Source organism: Mirounga angustirostris, unplaced genomic scaffold, assembly GCF_029215605.1.
Source record: "Mirounga angustirostris isolate CCGP_5_RB_7025 unplaced genomic scaffold, mMirAng1.0.hap1 SCAF_6, whole genome shotgun sequence".
Classification (NCBI taxonomy): Eukaryota; Metazoa; Chordata; class Mammalia; order Carnivora; family Phocidae; genus Mirounga; species Mirounga angustirostris.
The window spans coordinates 77958015-77981064 of NW_026991714.1; the positions used below are offsets into that span (position 1 = coordinate 77958015).

General features: G+C 36.8%; 1 protein-coding gene across 3 annotated transcripts in view; it reads left to right on the forward strand.

The window, feature by feature from the left end:
* LOC123846390 (zinc finger protein 33B) overlaps window positions 1-22292 on the forward strand; it is a 120610-nt gene extending 98318 nt beyond the window's left edge. For 2 of the 3 annotated variants that reach the window (XM_045877767.3, XM_045877768.3), the window contains exons 3-5: window positions 4669-4795; window positions 5087-5182; window positions 14471-22292. In XM_045877767.3, coding sequence (XP_045733723.1) covers window positions 4669-4795; window positions 5087-5182; window positions 14471-15924 — 1677 coding nt within the window. In that variant the 3' untranslated portion in view covers window positions 15925-22292. The remainder of the gene's footprint in view (window positions 1-4668; window positions 4796-5086; window positions 5183-14470) is intronic. The other variant, XM_064594585.1, reaches the window with a different exon arrangement.
* Window positions 22293-23050: the final 758 nt, after the last annotated feature.

Here is a 23050-nt window from a genome sequence, read left to right on the forward strand (position 1 = left end):
TTTTAACAGTAAGTTTTCTAATCCACAAACATGGGATGTGTTTCCATTTATTTATGTCTTCTTTATTTTTAAAGATTTTATTTATTTATTTGACAGAGACACAGTGAGAGAGGGAACACAAGCAGAAGGAGTGGGAGAGGGAGAAACAGGCTTCCTGCTGAGCAGGGAGCCTGATGCAGGGCTCAATCCCAGGACCCTGGGATCATGACCTGAGCCAAAGGCAAACGCTTAACAACTGAGCCACCCAGGCACCCCTATTTATGTTTTCTTTAATGTCTTTCAGCACTGTTTTGTAGTTTTTATTGTGCAAATCTTTTACATCTTTGGTTACATTAATTCCTAAGATTTCTTTTGATGCTTTTGTAAATGGAATTGCTTTTGTAATTTCCTTTTCAGATTGTTCATTGTTCCTGTATAGAAGTGCAATTGATTTTTGTGTGTTGACATATCTTGCTACTTTGCTGAATTCATTTAGTTGATCTAATAGCATTTTTTGTGGAGTCTTTAGGTTTTTCTACATATAAGAGTATATCATTTGCACGGGTGATTTTATTTTTTCCTTTTCAATTTGAATACCTTTTATTTCTTTTTCTTGTCTAATGCTGTGACTAGAACTTCCAGTACTGTGTTGAATAGAAGTGGAGAAAGCAGGCAGCCTTGCCTTGCTCCTGATCTTAGAAGAATAGCTTTCAATCTTTCACCATTGAGTATAATTTTTCCTGTATTTTTTACATACATGGCTTTTATTATGTGGGGTTAGTTCCCTTCTATTCCTATTTTGTTGAGTGTTGTTATCATGAAAGATTGTTGGATTTTGTCAGATGCTTTTTCTGTATCAATTGAGATGGTCATTTTGTTTTTTCCTTCATTGTGTTTATGTGGTATATTATACTGCTTGATTTTTATATGTTGAACCATCCTTGGATTCCAAGAATAAATCTACTTGGTCATGGTATATAATCCATTTTATTTTATTTTTTAATTGAAGTATAATTAACATACAATTTTATATTAGTTTAAGGTGTACAACATACTGATTCAGCAATTCTATACATTAGTCAATGCTTACCACAATAAGTGTAGTCACCAGCTGTTGTCATACATGATTACAATATTATTGACTTTATTTACTGCCCTGTATTTTTCTTTTCTTTTTTTTTTTAAGATTTTATTTATTTATTTGACAGAGAGAGTCACAGCGAGAGAGGGAACACAAGCAGGGGGGGGGTGGGAGAGGGAGAAGCAGGTTTCCTGCCAAGCAGGGAGCCCCACGCAGGGCTCGATCCCAGGACCCCAGGATCATGACCTAAGCTGAAGGCAGCCGCTTAATGACTATGCCACCCAGGCGCCCCTGCTCTGTGCTTTCCATTTCCATAATTTATTTATTTTTTAACTGGAAGTTTGTAACTCTTAATCCTTTTTCTCAGCAATCTCCTACCCACCTCCCCTCTGGCACCACCAGTTTGTTCTCTGTATTTATGGGTCTGTTTTTTTTTTTTAATTTGTTTTTCAGATTCCTCATGTAAGTGAAATCATATGGTATTTTTTTCTGTCTGACTTATTTCACTTAGCATAATACCTCACCCATTTTGTCACAAATGACAAGATCTCATTCTTTTTTATGGCTGAGTAATACTCTATTGTGTCTATATACCAAATCTTTCTTCATTCATCTATCAGTGGACATTTGGGTTGCTTCCATATCTTGGCTATTATTGTAAGTAAAGCTGCAGTAAACATAGAGGTGCATATATCTTTACAAATTAGTTTTTTTTTCCTTTGGATAAATGCCCAAAGAAAGTGGAATTACTGGATCTTAAGATATTTCTATTTTAATATTTTGAGGAACCTCCATACTGTTTTCCACAGTGGCTGCACCAATTCCACTCCCACCCAAAATGCACAAGGGTCTCTTTTTCTCCACATCCTCACCAACACTTCTTATTTCTTTTTGATCATAGGGACTCTGACTGGTGTGAGGTGGTACTCATTGTGGTTTTGATTTGCATTTCCCTGATGGATGAGTGATGTTGAGCATCTTTTCATGTGTCTATTGGCCATCTGTATGTCTTCTTTAATCAGTGTTTTTTTGTTTTGTTTTGTTTGGTGTTGACTTGCTTATGCCCTTTATATATTTTGGATATTAATCCCTTATTGGATATATCATTTGCAGATTTTTTTTTTCCATTTACTGGGTTGCTTTTTGTTTCATTGATGGGTTCCTTTGTGCAAAATCTTTTCATTTTGGTGTAGTTGCAATAGTTTATTTTTGCTTTGTTTCCCTTGCCTGAGAAGACATATCTAGAAAAACGTTTCTATGGCCAATGTCAAAGAAATTACTGGCTATGTTTTCTAATGGTTTTATGGCTTCAGGTCTCAAATTTAGACCTTTAATCTCTTTTAAGTTTATTTTTGTGTATGGTGTAAGAAAGTGGCGCAGTTTCCTTATTTTGCATGTAGCTGTCTAGATGTCCCAGCATCATTTGTTGGAGAGACTGTCTTTTTCTCAGTCTTTATTCTTGCTTCCTTTGTCGTAGATTAATTGACCAAATAGGTATGGATTTATTTCTGGGGTCTCTGTTCTGTTCCATTGATCTTTGTGTCTTGTTTTGTGCCAGCACCATATATTTTGATTACTATAGCTTTGTAGTATATTACAGTCCTTTTACTATGCTGCTGAATTCTGTTTGATAATATCTTGTTGAGGATTTTTTACATCAATGTTCATAAAGGATATTGGTCTCTAGGTTTCTTTTCTCTTTAAAACAATTTATTTAAACAAATAAAGAAGAATTCACCCATTTCCCCCACTCCACCCCCCCACCTCTGGCAATCACCGATTTGTTTTCTGTATGAATGTAATTTTTTTTAAGATTCCACATATCGGAGAGATCACAGGGTACTTGTCTTTCTCTTTCTGGCTTATTTCACTTAGCATAATGCCACAAAGTCCATCCATGTTGTTGTAAATGGCAAGGTTTCATTCTTTTTTATGGTTGAATAATATTCCATTGTATATATATATATATATACCACAATTTCTTTATGCATTCATCTGTGGATGGACTTATTAGGTTGTTTCCATATCTTAGATATTATAAATAATGCTGCAGTAAACATGGCGGTGTATATAACCTTTTGAGTTAATGTTTTTCTTTGGATAAATACCCAGAAGTGGACTTGCTGGATCATATGATAGTTCTAGTTTTAGCTTTTTGAAGACCCTCCATCCTGTTTTCCATAGCACCAGTTTACATTCCCTCCAACAGTGCACAAGGGTTCCTTTTCTTTACATCCTCGCCAACACATGTTGTTACTTCTTGTGTTTTTGATAGCCATTCTAACAGGTATAAGGTAATATGATTGTGGTCTTGATTTGCATCTCCCTAATAATTAATGATTTTGAGAATCTTTTTAATGAACCTATTAGCCATCTGTGTGTCTTTGAATAATGACTATTCAGATCTTTTGCCCATTTTTTAATCAGATTTTTTTTTTTTTTTTACAAATGAGTTGTATGAGTTCTTTATATATTTTGGATATCAGTCCTTTATTAGATATATTACTTGGAAATATTTTCTCCTATTTAGTAGGTTGCCTTTCCATTTTGTTGATGATTTTCTTCAGTGTGCAAAAATTTTTAGTTATGATGTAGTCCCACTTATTTATTCTTTCTTTTGTTGCTTTTGCTTGTGGTGTCAAATCTAAAATCATTGCCTAGACTTATGTCAAGGAGCTTACCACCTATGTTTTTTCTAGGAGTTTTATGGTTTCATATTTTCCTGTTTCTTTGTATGCCTTGTGATTTTTTGATTGAACACTGGGCATTTGAATCTAATAATGTGGTAACTCTGAAAATCAGATTCTCCCCATTCTGCAATATTTGCTGTATTTTCTTATTGTTTTGTTTATTTTTATTTATTTTTTGATTGTCGTAGGCTTTCTCTGTGCCAAGGACCAGCCTGATGTGTAAACTTAATGTCTTCTTAGGTGTATTCTGAGCCTTTTCTTGGGTATGCACAGTTACTTTCTTATTCTCCTAGTATATGCAGTTGTTTTTGAATGTCTTGGTCTTCAGTGTCTGGTTCTTGAAGGGGGAAAAGCAAAGAATGAAGGAGGAGAAAATGAAAAGGGAAAAACACAAACTGAAGGGGACTTGCAACAACTGGGGGAAATGCATCAACAGTGGCTGTGTGCTTCTTTGCATCTGTGTGATCAGAGACACCGGTCTGCAGTCAGAGCATGGGAACTTGCACAGAATCCCTTTATAATTCCTGTCTGTGTTGCACGTGTTTGTGGTGTGGATTCTTTAAGTCCTATGGTAGCTATGTCTTCATATGTTTCCTTATGAGAATAACTTCTTTGAGACCAGGAAGAGTATTTTATTCAACTTGGAATTCTCAGAAACTAGGGCAGTTCCAGGTACCTGTGAGCACTCAGATTTTTTGTATTAAATAACAAAATAATTCACCAATGGTATTTCTATTATTATTATTTTTTTTTACTCACAAAGTATAACACAAAATAAGCTACATAGCAGAGGTCCGTAGTAACATTTTCTGGCCAGTTTTCAACAGTAAAAAATGGTAAGAATTAGTCTTTGAACTTCTTTTTTTCAAATCACCTGATTCTGATCACTTCAGACTGAGCAGAAATGTGCTTTTCTAGGGATCCTTGTCATTCAGGGATGTGACTGTGGGCTTCACCCAGGAGGAGTGGCAGCACCTGGACCCTGCTCAGAGAACCCTGTACAGGGATGTGATGCTGGAGAACTACAGTCACCTTGTCTCAGTGGGTAGGTAGTGTTTGTTTCTCACGGAGACCCCCGCTATGTGTGTCTTTTTTTATTTACAGAAACTTGCAGAGTTTTTGTAGAATATAATAATATTTAGCTTTGGAATTTGGAGGTCAAGGTTGACTTACCTCTTTTGGTTATCAGAAGGAATTTGTTTTCTTCTCCCTCATAACAGGGATTAAGTTAATTTTTTTTTTTTTATTGTATAGTCTTTGAGTTATTATGTCCTCCACTTTCAGAGGCCCTGAAGCTCATCCAGTTTGTCCCAAATCACACACCTCTCATTCACAGGGTGTTCCATTCCTAAACCAGAAGTGATCCTCAAGTTGGAGCAAGGAGAGGAGCCGTGGATATTAGAGGAAGAGATCCCAAGCCAGAGTGACCCAGGTAAGTTAGTACGTATGAGCCAGATGGAGTTTAGGAGGAAATTAGATCACAAAGGGTTAGTTCAGAGCTTTAAGGCCATTGAAATGTCATCAGGAATCACCTTTTAGAGGCTCTGGACCTTTGGAAGTAGCATGTTGACATGACTCAAATATTCAGTCACTGAATCATCCAGTATCTCCCAGTGTCACTTTTATACAGAAATGTTATCTTTTTTTCCCCTTTAGGAATAAATTATATAGCGTTAAGTACACAGATCTTAAGTGTACACACATGTACTATATATGTGTGTATGTATTCTTACTGTACATATGTGTATATAGAATATTTATATATATAGTATCTGGCTACTTTGGTTCAGTATTATGTCCATGAGAAACATCCATGTTGTGTATATCATTAGTTTATTGCTTTATATTGCTGTGTAGCGTTCCATTGTGACTATCCCAGAGTTTATCTCTTTATTATATTGTTAAAACATCATTAGGATACATATTTGAAACATATTGTTTTGAAACATACTTGTTTTGAGTTTTGAGGTATTTGAAAAACATTTATAACTATTCTTGTGTGTGTCTTTTTGAGGAGGACATAAACTCTTACTTCTGTTGGATGTATGACCAGAAATGGACTTGCTGGGTAGAGTAATCACATATTTAGCTTTAGCAATATTTTTTAGTTTAAACAGTTTTCCAGGGAGGTTGTACGGAATTGTATTGCCACTGGCAGTGTATGAGAGCTTTAAATGCAGTTTGTTATTGTGAGCACTTGGTATCGTCCATCTAATTTAGCCACTTTAGTCATTGTGTTGTGCTATCTCATTAGGTTTTCATTCCCGTTTCTCTGATGACTGATGATGTTGAGCATCTTTTCATATGTTTGTTGGCTATTTGGATCTTCTTTAGCAAAGTTAACTGTTCAGGTCTTTTGCCTGTATTGTTTTATTGGATCATTAGTCTTTTTCTATTGAATTATAGAAGTTTTAAAATAGATTCCAAATATGAATCTTTGGCAGATGTATGTATTGAAAATACCATTTCTCAATTATGTCTTGTCTTACCATTCTCTTGAGGACTTCTGATGACAGTTAAAAAGACTGTCCTTTCTCCTGCTGAATTGTGGTTTTATCTTTGTTATTTATCAGGTGACCATATATTTGTGGTTTTGTTTCTGGGCTTTCTGTTTTATTCCATTGGGTGATTTATCCATCTTCTTGACAATACCATTGTCTTTTATCTTTATAATTTAATTGTAAGTCATGACATCTGGCAGTGTTAGCCTTCTAGCTTTGCTATTTTCTTCAAGGTTGCCTGGCTATAGCATGAATACAGAATGTTGCCAAGAACATTTTAATCTACAAAATATATTAAAATAATTTCAATGTTTCCAGATATTATGGACAATGCTGTGATACTATGAGCTTTTGCATCTTCATATAAATTTTAGAATCAGCTTGTCAGTTTTCACAAATGCGCGTGCACGTGTGTGTGCACACACACACACACCCATATGCCTATACCTACTGTTTTAGGGCTTTTATTGGGATTACATTGATCATTTTGGAGAGAATTGACATCTAATGCTAGTGTATAGAAAAACAGTTGGTATTTGCACACTGGCCGTGTATCCTGCAACTTTGCTAAGTTTACTTATTCTGGGAGTTGTTTTATGGATTTCTTAAAAATTTTTAGGTCAATAATTGTGTTCTCTATGAATAAAGACAAGTTTACTTCTCCTTCCTAATGTTTATACCTTTTTTCTTTTCTTTGCCTGTTGTACTGGCTAAGAATGACAGTAACATGTTGTACAGAAGTGGTGAAGGTGAACATCTTTGTCTTATTCTTGACTTCAGAGAGAAACTATTGAGTATTTTAGAATTAATTTTGATTTTAACTGAAGGATTTCTATAAATATGCCTTATCATTTTGAGGAAGTTCTCTTCTATTCCTAATTTCCTAAGAGGGTTTTTGTTTTTAAAGATTTATTTATTTATTTTAGAGAGACAGAATGAGCATGTGCGTGGTGGGGAGAGGGAGAGAGAGAGTGTGTTAGAGGGAGAGAGGGAGTGTGTTAAGCAGACTCCGTGCTGAGCAGGGAGCCCAATGTGGCTCGATCTTAGAACCCTGAGCCAACCTGAGCCAAAACCAAGAGTCAGATGCTTAACTGACTGTGCTACCTGGGTGCCCCCCCCGCTTTTTTGAATCATGAATGACAATTGGATTTTGTCAAATACTTTTTCTGCATGTATTGAGATAATCATGCTTTTTCATATTTATTCTGTTAATATGGTGAGTAATCTTGATTAATTTTCCAACGTTAAGCCAACCTATTATGTCTGAAATATATCCTCCATCATAATGTATTTTGCTCTTGCAATCACTGAATTTGGCTTTTCACTATTTTATGTAGGATTTTTCTGTGTGTGTGTGTGTGTTCATGAGAACTATTATCCTTAATTGTCCTTTATTGTAAAGTTTTCAGGTTTGGGGTTGAAGATTGTACTACTTTTGTAAGATGAGTTGAGCAGTGTTTTATACTTTGCTATTCTATGGATGATATTATGTGAGATTATGTTATTTAATGTTTGATAGATTTCACTTATGAAGCTTTTTTGGGTCTGAAGTTATCTCTTGGTGGAGATTTTAAATTTCAGACTGTTAAATTTTTAGTATTTTACCATAAATACAACACATGAGGTTCCTGGAACGGAGCAGATGAATTAGTATTTGCTTAAAGCTAAGTAACAACTTTGTGGTTCCAGTGTACCTCAGTTTCTTACTCTTGAAGCAATGAGACAGAAACCAGGTGTTCTACGCATACATACAAAGTTGGTATTTTGGGTGAAAAATATAAAATGAATGTGGGTGTTTCTATAGAAGGGAGAGGTAGCTGTCCCCCTACCCTTTTAAAAGGAGAGAGGAAAACCTTTCCTCCCTTGGGAAGGATCCTGAGTTCACACTCTAACCCTTTGGACTATGAGTACATTTCTTCAGGGGAGAAAGAAGACCATTGTCTCCAGCCTTATACCCAGGATGTCACCAGGGCCCCCAGTTCCAGCGCCCCCACTGAAATGTGAGTCTCTCTGGAGTCTGTCTCTATCTAATTAGTCATAAATTACTTTCCAAGCCTCATTCTTTTACTTTAAGCTCCAAGTTTTATTGAGAGTTGCTCAAGAAGTCCTAGCTGTGCAGAAACAAAATTTATTTTCCCTACAGCCCCACACAACCACTCATTTTATTTCTGACTTCTGGCCAGTTTTTCCGTATGTGTGCCATTCCTCCATAATTTTGGTTTAGTCTTTAACCATCAAGGTCTGTCTTAGAAAGCTAGATGCTCTTCAGGTATTTCCATTCACTTTTTTTTTTTTACCTGGCCCAAGGCATCAAACCAGGGGCTGCAATTCATATTAGTATTTTGCCCAGACTTTGCCTTGGCCTGCAAGAAAGAAGTCCGTGGCACATTCTGTTATCCATAGAGCTCTGGCCAGCCTGTTGAAGCTGACTTGAATGCCTTCCAGGCTGCGGCCGGGTCATGAAGCATTTCAGCTCAAGACAGGAACAGATTCTGTACCTCTTTCTAGCAGAATAACCACACTATAGGCAGTAAACCTGCTCCCAGAGGGCATGTCTGAGGTCTGTGCACCACCAGGTATTTCCTCAAATACTTGAGTGTTTCTGATAACCACCCCTGGGTGCAGATCACACTTAGATTGCAAGTTAATGCCTTATTTTCACACATGCACACACGCAAGCACAGTCCCAGAGGGTACACCTGGAAATAACGATTTTGCAGTTGTTAGGCCCCCAGCATGACTTCTCACTGTCTGGTAAGCTTTAGACTCCCCATCCCCAATACCAGTCCAAATATTTCATTTTGTCCTCTTTTCAGAGGGACTTCCTGAAGGCAGTCCCCCTTGTTCATGACACCATTTCACTTGCCTCCCTTCTCTGGTGTGCATGACACCTGGAGGTGTTCCACAGGGAAAATGTAGGAGCTGCTATTGATCAGAGCATCAAGCAGGGATGTTGAGAAGTGAGTTGCTTCTAAAATCTTTTTTTTTGTTACCCTTCAGTTCTTGAGTTCTAATTTAATACAGAGAATTTCAGTTTCTTGAAATAAATTCAGTTGCTTGAAATTTGTCGATACTGTCTGTTTTCATAAATGTTCCATGCTCACTTGAGAAGAAGGTATAGTCTGTAATTGTTTTGTATAATGTTCTACAATGGTATTTTTTCAGCTCTTCTGTATTCTGATTGTCTTTTGTCTGCTGTTCTGTCAGACACTAAAACGTTTTAAAGTCTCCAACTGTGATATTTCTTGAAGCTGTATTAGTAGGCAAATAGGAATTTAGGATTGTTACATTTCACTTTTTAATGGACTCTTCAACCATTATGCAGTGCCTGTCTCCATATATGCAGTGATACTTTTGCCTTTAAGTCTGAGTCTGGTGTTAGTGTTGCCACACCAGCTTTCTTTTCCATCCTTTACTGTCAGCCTTACCATGTTCTTATATTTAAAGTGTGTCTCTTATAAACTGAAAGCAGTAGTTGTTTGTTAAATCTAGTCTGACATTTAAAATTTCTTATTTATATTATTTAGTCCAATTATGTTTACTGGTATAATTGGACTTAAGCCTACAGTCTTGCTATTTCTTTTCTTTATGTACCATGTCTTCTTTCTTCTCTTATTCCTCATTTCACAACTCCTTTTGGATTTAAAAAAACTTTGTTTTTTAACTTAATTCAATGCTTTATTTTTTTATATTTTTTTAAGATTTTATTTATTTACTGGAGAGAGAGAGAGCACAGTCAGGGGGAGCGGCAGGCAGAGGGAGAAGCAGGCTCCCCGCTGAGCAAGGAGCCTGATGTGGGACTCGATCCCAGAACCCTGGGATCATGACCTGAGCTGAAGGCAGACGCTTAACCGACTGAGCCATCCAGGCGTCCCTCCTCTTGGATTTTTAAATTATTATATTCTTTTGTCTCTATTAGCTTTTAGTTATATATTCTTTCAGAAAATTACTAGTTTTTTGGAGTTACACTGTATATAACAAGATGTAAGTGTGGACATCAGCGGTGTGAAGATGTTCAAAGTCATGGGAACTGTATGAGATCTTCTTGCTCATGAGTATAAATAAAGGAGAGACGTGGTCTCATGGCTGAATCCTGGGGCACCATGAGGTTTAGAGGTTTAGAAGTGATAAAGATGAGGATTGAGCAGTGGGGACTATAGGAGGAATCTATGAGGATGGACTAAAGTTGAGAGAATATGATATTCTGGAGGCCAAGAGAAGTATGTATTTCCAGGAGAAGTAAATGGACCTCAGGTTTGAAGATGGAAGCATAAAGTTGGCATTTTAACCTTGACTTCTTAGGAACAGGAATACAAGAAGAACTAGCAGATGCAAATCAAACATCACTTTTGAAAGAACAAGCAGAAAGTTTAACTCTCAACAGCAAAACAAGGGGAAGGGGTTGCCAATAGCTGTGAAATACCAGGTGGAGGTGTGTGCTGAGCTAAAGATTTCAGAGCTGCTCCTTTCGAAGGTGGAACCTCAAATTGTCAAACCTAATCTTGTAGAACAGCAGGAAGGACTTTCAGGATGGTGCTAGATCTCTGTACCGGGTTTCTTCCTGAGAAGCAGAGGGATGGGGTAGAATGAGGACTCATAGGCACAAGCTGTGTTGGAAAGCTGCAGTCCATCTGTGAAGTAGTAGAAAATGAAAAAGACTTTATACTTGAAAAAACTAAAAAGACTTCTCTCAGTTGAAGAATAGTAAAGATTGAGGAGAGCATGCAGTGCCCTTATTCCTGCCAGTTTGGAATACAGTTCTCAGTTCACCCCATGGGAAAGCTGGATCAGAAAATAGCTGGGTCAGGAAAAATCCATCTCCTTCAGTGCTCAGGAATTTAAAAAAAAACAAAAAAAACCCAGCCATCACAAGATATATGCAAAGTTATTACAAGAAATAGGAGAAGACAGGACAAGCAAGTGGTAATTCATGTGAAAAATGTCATGTAATGCCTAAATATTTTTACTAGTTTTTAATAAAAATTAACAATAAAATAATGGCTTTGGGTGTGCAAGAACATAAAACAGGCAAATAAGAGGTTCTGAAAGAGATAGTAAGACCGCAGGAAGATGTATTATGAGCTGTGTTATATCATAGGAAATAATTGGGGAAAAAAAGGAATAAAATAGCTGCAGTAATCAAAACACAATTTGAAAAAACAGGTAGAAAAGATAATGCTGAAAGTATAGTAGGAAATATGGAGGTTATAAATGAGAAACCGAAACAACAAAGGGTATGGAAACAGTGCCTGACATCAAGTAATGGCTTCTTGTTTTCATTACATATGTTTTATAATTTTTATCCCAAATTTCTTTTGCCAAGACAAGCTCATTGAATACTTCAGCTCACTTCTCCTTCTATGTTTGTCCATCAAAGAGGGCACGTTCTGCATGGAGCACTGGGTGTTAAACGCAAACAATGAATTATGGAACACTACATCAAAGACTAATGATGTAATGTATGGTGATTAACATAACATAATAAAAAAAAAGTTATTTCCTGGTCATATAATTAGGTAATGGTATTTTATGAGACTTCTCTCCACCCCCCCCCCAGGATTTTGATCTTCCAAAGAGAAAGATCTTGGTTTCACTCTTTAATAATCCAGAATTGCACATTAATAATGATTTTGCTTGACCATGGACCACATAGAGCCAGATTTTCATAATAATTCAGAAAGTCATTACCATAAACTCTTTGTAAACATACATGCCAGGTCATCAGTCATTAGATTCTGATTTGTCAGGTATACATTGACATAGAGACTGAAAAATCATGCCTGTGTTATCATTCTTGTTCCTTCTAAACAGAAGTAACACATGCTCATTTTAAAAATTATCATGGAATATGAAAGCCAACTCCATGTCATCCTCCTCATATACACACACATCAAGTCCTAAGAGGAACAGGACACTTTTGATGGGGTTTATATAGATTTGTTAATAACATTTAAATATTTATTTTCATAATAAAACTAACATTATTAATATCATAAATATTAAATATATTATTCTATACATGCTTTTTTGATCTTTCATTAGCATTTTACCATATTTGCTGGTTTTTACAGAAGTATTTTTAGAAGTACAGACATTAAACCACTAAATCTTTCAGTATGATGCCTAAAAGCTTGTGTTTGGTAAAGCTCTCCAGTTAATTCTGATGAAAACCATTTGTTAAATATCATTGACTTAATATCTAATCAGAGTGTTGAAAGAAAATCATAGGTAGAGTTATGGCTGCCAGAAACATAGTTGAATGAAAATCAGAGCTGCGTGAAATATTTAAAAATTCAGTGTTTAACAAAGACGTTGTTATAGCAGCGTAGCTCATGTTTGTGTTAAATTATACAAACAGACTTTTTTTTTTTTAACTTTTTATTTTATCACCCAGTGCTCATCACGACAAGTGTGCTACTTAATCCCCATCACCTATTTCACCCATTCCCTCCACCTCCCCTCTGGTAACCATCTGTTTGTTCTCTGTAGTTAAGAGTCTATTTCTTTGTTTCTCTCTTTTTCCCTTTGCTCATTTGTTTTGCTGCTTAAATTCCACATGTGAGTGAAATCATATGGTATTTGTCTTTCTCTGACTGGCTTATTTCACTTAGCATTATATTCTCTAGCTCCATCCATGTCCTGGCAAATGGCAAGATTTCATTCTTTTTTATGGCTGAGTAATATTGCATTGTGTGTGTGTGTGTGTGTGTGTATACACCACATCTTCTTTATCCATTTGTCAATTGATGGACACTTGGGCTGCCATCATAATTTGACTGTTGTAAATAATGCTGTTATAAATATAGGAGTACATGTATCTCTTGAATTAGTGTGCTTGTATTCTTTGGGTAAATACTCAGAGGTGCAGTTGCTGGATCATAGGGTAGTTCTATTTTTAACTTTCTGAGAATCCTCCATATTGTTTTCCACAGTGGCTACACCAGTTTGCATTCCCACCAAACAGTACATGAGGGTTCCTTTTTCTCCACATCCTTGCCAACATCTGTTGTTTCCTGTGTTGTTGATTTTAGCCATTCTAACAGGTGTGAGGTGATATCTCATTGTGGTTTTGATTTGTATTTCCCTGATGATGACTGATTTTGAGTATCTTTTCATGTGTCTGTTGATCATCTATTTCTTTGGAGAAATGTTTGTTCATGTTATAGGCCTTTCTTTTTTTTTTTTTTTCTTTTTCTTTTTAGCAAATGAATCTGAAAGTGATGGGGAAATTTGGGAAGGCAACTTTTTAAAAACATTATTGGACTGTAAACTAACAGAATGAAAGAACTTGAATATAAGATTATGGATGAGAATGAACAATTTATGGGGACAAACAGCTGGGCTTACAAGAATAAAATATATTCATTCTAGATTTGTAAATTAATGGTTTGGTTCTAATCTGAATCCAGATACAATGATATGTTTGCTTCAGGGTGATACCTTTAAAAAATATTGTCAGTTCTTAGGTTATTGGACTCAGTAGTATTAGTATTAGTATTAGTATTGGCATTCTATGGAATTGTATGATACATTATTACAAATATAGTATTATAGATAGCAGAGGAGTAAAGACATGCATAGGTATGCATAACCAAAAAATATTAAGGTACAGGTAAATGAAAGTTCCAGGTTCAGGTTTAGACTTGTAGGTTTTCATGTTATGCAGAGATATAAAAGCATATATATATATATGCATTTAACATTAGTCTTTGAAGACTAATGTTAAATGAAGGATTGAAGACTAATGTTAAATGAGGTGAGATTTGGTTGGGAGAAAGCCAGAAAACATTGGAAGAGGGTTTGATGGCCAGGAGAAGTCCACACTATTGAACAACTCTGATGGAATAAAGGGAAAATACTATAAATCAAAAGAGCTGTAAATCTGATCCTATGGCAAGGATGGCTTGACCACTCATTGTTTTTGCTATTTTGTTGTGTGTTTTTATTCCTGGTGCATCAGAGCTAGAAACAGAATTAGAGATATTAGAGATAGCGTTATCGTACCATTCCCTTTTGAATTAGAGGTCTTAGAAATTTGATTTGTTGTTATTGTGTGGAATGGAAAAGAGAGATGAGACTGGAGGTGTGTATACTGTTGTTATAATCGAGACATGAGGAGATAATGAACTAAGCTTGTTCACTCCCTGAAACCTAATTAATTTTGTTTCTCCTAAATATTTTGTCAACTAATCTTCCTTGTTACTCTATTTATATTTCAGAATTAATTAATAACAGTAGAAACTATTCAAGAAAGAAGTTCAGTGAGTTTAACAAAGGTAGAAATTGGCTCCATAATGATAAATATGAAAGAATTCATTCTGAAGAGAAACCTTATGAATATAATAAAAATGGGAATGGCTTCCACCTTAATGACGACTTTGTTCACCATCAGAAAATTCAAATTTTGGAGCAACCTTTTGAATACAGTGAATGTAGGAAAGCTTTCCATGAGAATTCACTCTTTGTTGTAAATAAGAAAGCTTACACAGGGAAGAATACCTGTGAATACACTGAATATGGGAAGATCTTCTGTGATATGTCATCTCTCATTGCTCATCAGAGAACACATCCAAGAGAGAATCACTGTGAATTTAATGAATGTGGAGAAAACTTGTTTGAGGAATCCATTCTCTTTGAGCATCAGAGTGTTCAGCCTTTCAGCCAGAAGTCAAACCTCATTCCAATTCAGAGAACCCACTCAATTGACAATATACTTGAGAATAATGAATGTGGAACACTTTTTAGTGAAAAGTTAGTCTTTGGTGTACAGCAGAGAACACACATAGGAGAAAAACCTTATGAATGTCATGAATGTGGAAAAACCTTCAACCAGAAGTCAGCCCACACAAGACATCAGAGAACACACACGGGGGAAAAATCTTGTGAATGTCATGAATGTGGGAAAACTTTCTACAAGAATTCAGACCTCATTAAACACCAGAGAATTCACACAGGGGAGAAACCTTTTGAATGTCAGGAATGTGGGAAATCCTTCAGTGAAAAGTCTACCCTCACTCAACATCAGAGAAAACACACAGGGGAGAAACCATATGAGTGTTGTGAATGTGGGAAAGCCTTCTCATTTAAGTCCGTCCTTACTGTACATCAAAAAACACACACAGGGGAGAAGCCCTATGAATGTTATGAATGTAGGAAGGCCTTTCTCAGAAAATCAGACCTCATTAAACATCAAAGAACTCACACAGGGGAAAAACCTTATGAATGTAACGAATGTGGGAAATCCTTCTCTGAGAAGTCAACTCTTACCAAACATCTGAGAACTCACACAGGTGAGAAACCCTATGAATGTACTGAATGTGGAAAATTTTTCTGCTACTCCTCGGGTTTCACAGAACATCAGAGAAGACACACAGGGGAGAAACCTTTTGGATGTAATGAATGTGGGAAAAATTTCCGTCAGAAGTCAGCCCTAATTGTTCATCAGAGAACTCACATAAGACAGAAACCTTATGAATGTAATGAATGTGGAAAATCATTCTGTGTAAAGTCAAAACTCATTGCACATCATAGAACACACACGGGGGAAAAACCCTATGAATGTAATGTTTGTGGAAAATCATTCTATGTGAAGTCTAAACTCACGGTACATCAACGAACACATTTGGGGAGAAACCCTATAAATGTAATAAATGAGGGAAATCACTCTGGGTGAAGTCAAGAGTTTATAGAAAAAGAACACAAATGGGGAGAAAAATCCATTGATACAATGATTTTAATAACATCTTTGGTCTAAAGTCAGTTCTCACAATATAGCAGAGAACTTAACAGAGGGGAGAGAATGATATGAAGCTATGGAATATAGAAAACTTTTGTGTTGGAATTTGAACCATACTGTATATCAGAAAACTCAGTGGAGAAAACCTATTGGTGAATGAATATAGGGAACCTTTTGCCCAAAGCCACACCTCACTAAACATCAAAGAAAACACATAAGTTAGAAACCTCTATCAGCATTCGTAGGGTAGAGAAGACTTTATCCACGGGCCTTAGAAAATGCACAAATTATAGGAAACTATAGGAAAATATTTACTCTGAGGTGATGACTTGTGTGAAGTGCTTGAAGTAGGATCTGGTCGATGTTGGAAATTACTAGAGAAAATATTTTAAATATGTGGAAGCTTTAAGTTAAATCTAAGCTTATACATCAGAGATTTTGAAGGGTTTCTAGCAATTGAGGAAATGTGGAGAACTTTTCATTTAGAAATAGTGTTTTATTTTTGTAAAGATACACTTTGGCCCCTTGCCAGGTCCGTTGTTCCCCTCTGTTTAAGGTATTAGACGTGAAAACACACCACACTGGGAGCACAGTTGTAAGCACGTCTGAGGCTTATTGTTCAGGCATATGCAAAACAAGAGAAGATTTTTAGCAAGAGGACCCACCAACAGGACTTTCTGATGTCCAGGTAAAAAAGAGAGATTTTGGATCTGGTGACACATGTAGGAGTAGCTTGCCAGCAGGATGTTTTAGTAATTCTGGGATAGACTGATTTTGAGTGGCTCATCCTGGAATGGTGGATCAAAGGGGAAAGGTGAGTTGCTATGCATGCAACATAGTGAATGTAGGAAAAGTGAGTGTGGAGCATAGGTGGTTTCTTCCCTGGCAAGTGTCATCCTGTTGTGAGTGACTTACTGCACCCAACTCTATTTCTCCACATACTTAACACCTTTCATATGTGATGTAACAATTTAAAAAAACTGAAACAATTATATATGAAAATGCATTCTTAAATATAGAGCTTTAAAAAAGCACAAGTAGATACTACTACTGGGTGGGTTATAGTAGCTTACAGCAGATCAGTGTACTAACTGAGAACAACTAGAAAAATATCACAAAAAGCATCTATTTGAATGCAGCCTATTGCTGCAGAAGCAAAGAGGACTAGAGGTAACATTCAGGAGAGGAGTGAATCATAGAAAGTACACGGGCAAAATGCAGCTGTTTTACCTGGGAGCACTTGCCAGTTCTGGCCACAGAGAGGAGCCTGAGTATTGAGCGTGGCTCAGGTGGAGGCTGGAACTCTTAGGAGGGCAGAGACGAGAGCCAGCAGAGCTTTTGGCCGTCAAGGCTGGAGTGAAAAATTCTTAAACATTAGAGGTCAGACACATAGACAGTTTTTAAGGAAATTTTTAGAAGACTGACTCAACACAGGGCAGGAGCCTGAAAAGCAAAGCTGAAAGTAGATTTTTTTTCAGTACTAAGAAAAAATGATTAGAATTTGGGAACTGCCAGTAGTTTGGGCCCTTGCTGAGCACAGCATGCTATCAGTAAAAGCAAGGTCATATCAGAGGTAGATTGTACCTTATTGCAATTGCAAATGATACCTGGTATTTAAAAAAAAACAAAAAACAAACAGAAACCTGCCCAGAAAGAAAACTCTTAAGAACAGATGGCTTCACTGTAGTTATTCCAAATATTTAAGAAGGAAATGATACCAAGCTTTTATGAATTTTTCCAGAGAAAGGAAGATGGAACTTTTCTAATTCATTTTGTGAGCTCAGTATAACCTTGATGCCAAAACCTGTAAAAGACATTTCAGGAAAGTAAAGTTACCAGTATTTTATGAATTAAGGTGCATAATCCTAAATTTAAAAAAATCCAGTCATATCCATGGACCAAGTAATGTTTATTAAAGAAGCCAAAGGATTTAATATTTAAAATGAAATCAGTTTGGCCAGTTCTTCCTCTCATGTTCTTCTTTCTCCCTTGTGCTTTCTGTATTTCTCTCTTGCCTTCCCTTCCTAGAGTGGACGTCAGAACAGGCCTGCGTTGGGGGATGAGAAAGGTATTGTGGTGAGGTGCACACCTGCATCAGGAGTGTTGAGGGCAGCTGGAAGAGACGATCAGCATGGCTGAAATATTTAACATTGAGCAAATAAAATGTATTGCGGATGATGAGAGCCAGATTGGAGAAGGCTTTCATAAAAATGGAGAAGGGGAAAGTTAGAAAACCCCGGAGTGTTGGATTGAAATGTAACTCATAGAAGTGTGTGTGTGTGTGTGTGTGTGTGTGTTATGGATCTGTCTGCTGAGAGGGCCTGCGCACATTGATACCCCAGGCGCAGTGAGCACACCCAAGTGCCAGTTTACTAATTTCTAAATGCTGTCCTCCACCAAAAAAGAGACCAAGTTTCTGGAGTGATGGCAGGTTCCAGGTCAGAGATAGGAAGAAATATAAGATGAACCTGAATCATCTTACCTACCAGACAGAAAATGTTCAGAGACTCTTGGAGACAAAAGTACCATCTTGGACAGGTTCCACTGGCCAAATGTGAGACAGTTCGGACAAAAAATAACAATAGCATCAGAATACAAGAGACTTAATAAAATGTGAATCCATTAATTTATAGTGATATAAATAAATGAGTAAATTCATGGAGAAGGGAAAACTTTTCTTTACAGAAGATGCCAATTAATGTAGGGAGAATAATGGAAATAGGAAAACACCATAGCAGCCATCAGAGTGGTGGTTGATTTAGGTGGTAGTTGCCAACATAAGCTAGAGTGTGTGGGTAGAGGTTTGATGAAGAATATGATATTAACATAATCTTCAGAAATTTCCCCACAAAATACTAATCAGCTGCAAAGGTGAAAGTGGTAATTTTATGATTAAACCCGGCAGAAACCAACATGATTAGGTGATCAAAGTTCACCTCACCAGTGGGGTAGGACAGGTCAACACGATGTGTCCCCTGATGGGATGCCCTGAGAAGAGCCAGCATCATCTGTGTGGTATTTTTGCCAAGAAAGCATGACCTGTGTTTGCTTAGGAGATACCAGGTGAACCCATTTGAAAGGTTATTTTACTGAATGCAAAGCCTATTGTCTTTAAAAATGTGAAGGACATGAAAACTGCTCCAGATTGGAGGAAACTGATCTATTTTAAAGATTTATTTATTTATTTACTTTAGAGAGTGAGTGATCGAGTGAGTAGTGGGAGGGGCAGAGGGAAAGAATCTTCAAGCAGACTTCCTGCTGAGTGGGGAGCCCTATGTGGGGCTTGATCTCACGACCCTGAGATCATGACCTGAGCCAAAACCAAGAGTCGGACTCTTAACCGGCAGAGCCACCCAGGTACTCTGAGACTGGAGATATTTTAAAATAACAAAAAGGAAGACTAGACATTGTTAGAAGAGTTGGCAAAATTCAGCATATGGATTGGATGGTGGTGTTTATCAGTGTTTATCTCCTGACTTGGATGATTGTTGGGTGCCTTTGTGGAAGATACACCCTGGAGTAGGTAGGGGTAATGGAGCCTCATGTCTGCAGCTTATTTTCAGATGCTTTAGAGAAAGACTAATAATTTGTGTGTTTGAGTGCAAGTATGCGAGGGACAGATGGAGGAGGCGCAGTGCAGTTAGGAGAATCGGAGTGAGGGGGATATGGGAGTCTTTTTGGTATTATGCTTGTGACTTAAGTGTGAAGTTATTTCAGAATAAAAGTTCAAGTTAATTGACGTAACCTACCACATCGGTAGAAAAAGCAAGTAAAGCCACTTGATTAATTCAATAGATGCAGAAAACATATTTGATAAAACTTTACACCCATTTGTAGTTAAAAAACAAAACTAGGAATGGAAGGAAAGCTCGTCAAAAACAAGGAAACCAACATAGAGCAAACATCATACCAAGTAGACAAATACTGAGATATCTCTTCCTGATATGAATGAGACAAGAATGCTTATTACCACTTCTGTTTAACATAGGACTGAAGGCTCTAGCTTATCAGTAAGGCAAAAAGGAAAAAGAAGTGTAAGGCATAAAACTGGGGAGATTGAAGCACAACTCATTGGTAGGTGGTATCATTGCATAGAAATGTGAAAAAAATCTATGGAGACGTCATTAGAAGTAAGTGAATTAGCAAACTCACTGTACAAAAATTGTTTCTATATATAAACTACAAATAGAAAATAAGTGATACCAGGAAAGTTGTATCCACCCAGGATAGGGTAGCAGAGACCAGATTTACCTGCCTGCCTAAAACACAGGGAAAAGGGAAACAGATAAAATCTAGGAAATCATTGTTTTCATGTCAGTGGACATTAGGCAGTGATCCCTGTGGGTGATAAGTTCACTACATTGTGGTGATGCTTATACAGGTGTATTAAATTATATCAAGATGTACACTTTAACTACTGTTACATTGCTGTTAGGTTTACAGTAGTCCTAAAACAGTAAGTTCTAGAAATCCAAAAACTTCATTGCCAAATTAAAGGATGTTGAAGACCAAAATAAATGGAAGGATATACTCACTGTGTTGATGACTTTGAAGACTCATTCCCCCCTCCCCAAATTGAATGGTAGATTCAGTGCAACCCTAAAAACCATCTAGCAGCTAATTAGAAATTAGCAAGTCTGAATTTAAAATGTATATGCAGATTCAATGACTAACCCTAGCTAAGACAACCTGAAAATAGACAAATAAATCTACAGGACTTAGACTGCTGGATATCAAGATGGTGGTTCAGGCACAAGCATAAACAATATCCAGAAACAAGCCCCAATATATTTGTCTATGACCAAGGTGACACTGTGATATCGTGGTAAAAAGATGACATTTTTGGTAAATGGTGCTGGGTTAATTGGCTCTCTGTATGTGTAAGAAAAACACTTTGTAGCCACCCACCATACACAGAAACTCGTTTCGTATGGATTTACATCTAAATGTGAAAGGTAACACTTTCAGAAGAAAATATAGGTGAGCATCATGACTTTGGCTAAGACACCTTAAACAAGAAACCAAAACCATAGATAGATTCGACTACATTAGAATTAAGAACTGTTTGTTCAAAAACAAAAACCAAAAAAAACATAGGAGTTAAAAGACTGGGAGAAGATAATTGCAATGCATATCTCAAACCAAGGACTCTTCTACAGAATATAGAAGGAACTCCAGCAAATCAGCAAGAAAGAGAAAAATGAGCAGCAGATTGAACATAATTCACAGAGTATACTTAAATGATCAGTAAATGTGGAAAGTTGCTCAATTTCATTAGTCATCAAGGAAAAGCAAATTCTAACAAATATGCAATACCACTGCACACCAGAATGACTACAGTGATAAAACACCAACTGATAATGAAGATCTGAAGCAACTGGGACTAATAAAAGTTTGGTGGGAATGTAAGTTGTGCACTTTGGAAAAATGAACTCTTTCTACTAAAGCTGAACATACATGTAAATTTTGGCTGTGTAATTATACTTCTAGGTGTATCTCGAACAGAAATATATGTTTCCTGAAAGAACAATCATGGTGGTAGTATTCTCAATAGCCCAGAAGAAGTAGAAATAGCATGAATGGGCACCAACACTGAAATGCATGCATAAATTGTGCTCTTCATTCAGTGCTGTATTCTACAGCAGTAGGAATGAATGAACCACAATTGTATGCATGCAAAAGAAACAACACAGAAGAGTAAGTGCTGTGTTTTTCCACTCAAGAAGCAGGCAGATGTAATACATGGTGTTAGAAGTTGGGATGGTGGTTGCCTGGATGGTGGCAGGTTGCAGAGATTGACTTAAGGGGGCTTCTCTGGTGCTAATAGTATTCTTTTTATCTCAATATTGATTGTAGGTGTATTCAATTTACAAAATTTATTGTGAATTATTTATATATATTCATGTTTGAGTGTAAATGTTCCTTAATAAAAGCAGAAAGTCTGACATTGTTCGCTCTCTGCTAAGATTCCTCCAGCAGCTTCCCATCTCACTTAAAAACACAGCACACCATGAATAATTAGGATAACAGCAGTGAGCATGTGTGTGAAGAATCCCTGTGTGATAAGTGCTTATCTCTGTGAGTTTACTACATAAAATATTTTGTTCCCTTCACTATGTGACAGATAACAATGGTGTTCCTTATTAAAAGCTAACCAATTTATCTTATTCGATATATATGTTAAGTGAAATAATACTCCACAATTTTACCACATCTCCTATGTGTTCTCTCACAGTTTCCTGGCATATAAAAGTGGATATGGCCAGTATTATGTATTGATTTTTCAATAAAGAATTCAAACATTGTGTCTATGAAGTTTTCACCTGCCTCAGGGTCCACCAGTAGGTGTAATGAAAGTACTAATTACACAGAATAAGCAATATCCGTGTGCCTGGGTGGCTCAGTCAGTTGGGCAGCCGACTCTTGGTTTCGACTCAGGTCCTGATCTCAGGGGCCTGGGATTGAGCCCCGAGTCAGGTTCCGCACTCAGCTGGGGATTCTGCTTATGGATTCTCTCTCTCTCCCTCTGCCCTTTCCCCTGCCCATGCATGTTCTCTCTCTCTAAATCTTTTAAAAAATAAGCAATATCAAGGTAATTAATGAAAGCAGATGTGGACAGTACTACTTGAGTTCAAACACTTTTGGTTTCCATTATATGAAGAAAATATCCAGCTGAAATGTTCCAATGAGAAATCTACTTAGGTATGAGTTGCATAGCCCCAGTATAACAGGAACCATCTACATTTGTATTATGATGTTGTATATACATATTTTCTCTTACTCATTTCTTCTCCAGTATAGGGGAGGCTGCAGAATTAGAGATCAGATTGCCTGGGTTCTTATGATGTGTCTGGCTCTATCACTTAATAGATTTGAGACACATTACTGTCTGTACTCAGACTCTCATCTGTAAAACGGGGACATTGATAGTGTCTCGCTCATAGGGGCAATTTAAGAAGAGCTGTGCATGTGTTAGCTGTTATTTCTTAAATTAACTTCCAAACAATTGATAGGTTCTTACAGACTATACCCAACACTCATTTTTCTCTTGATGGCAGAGCAT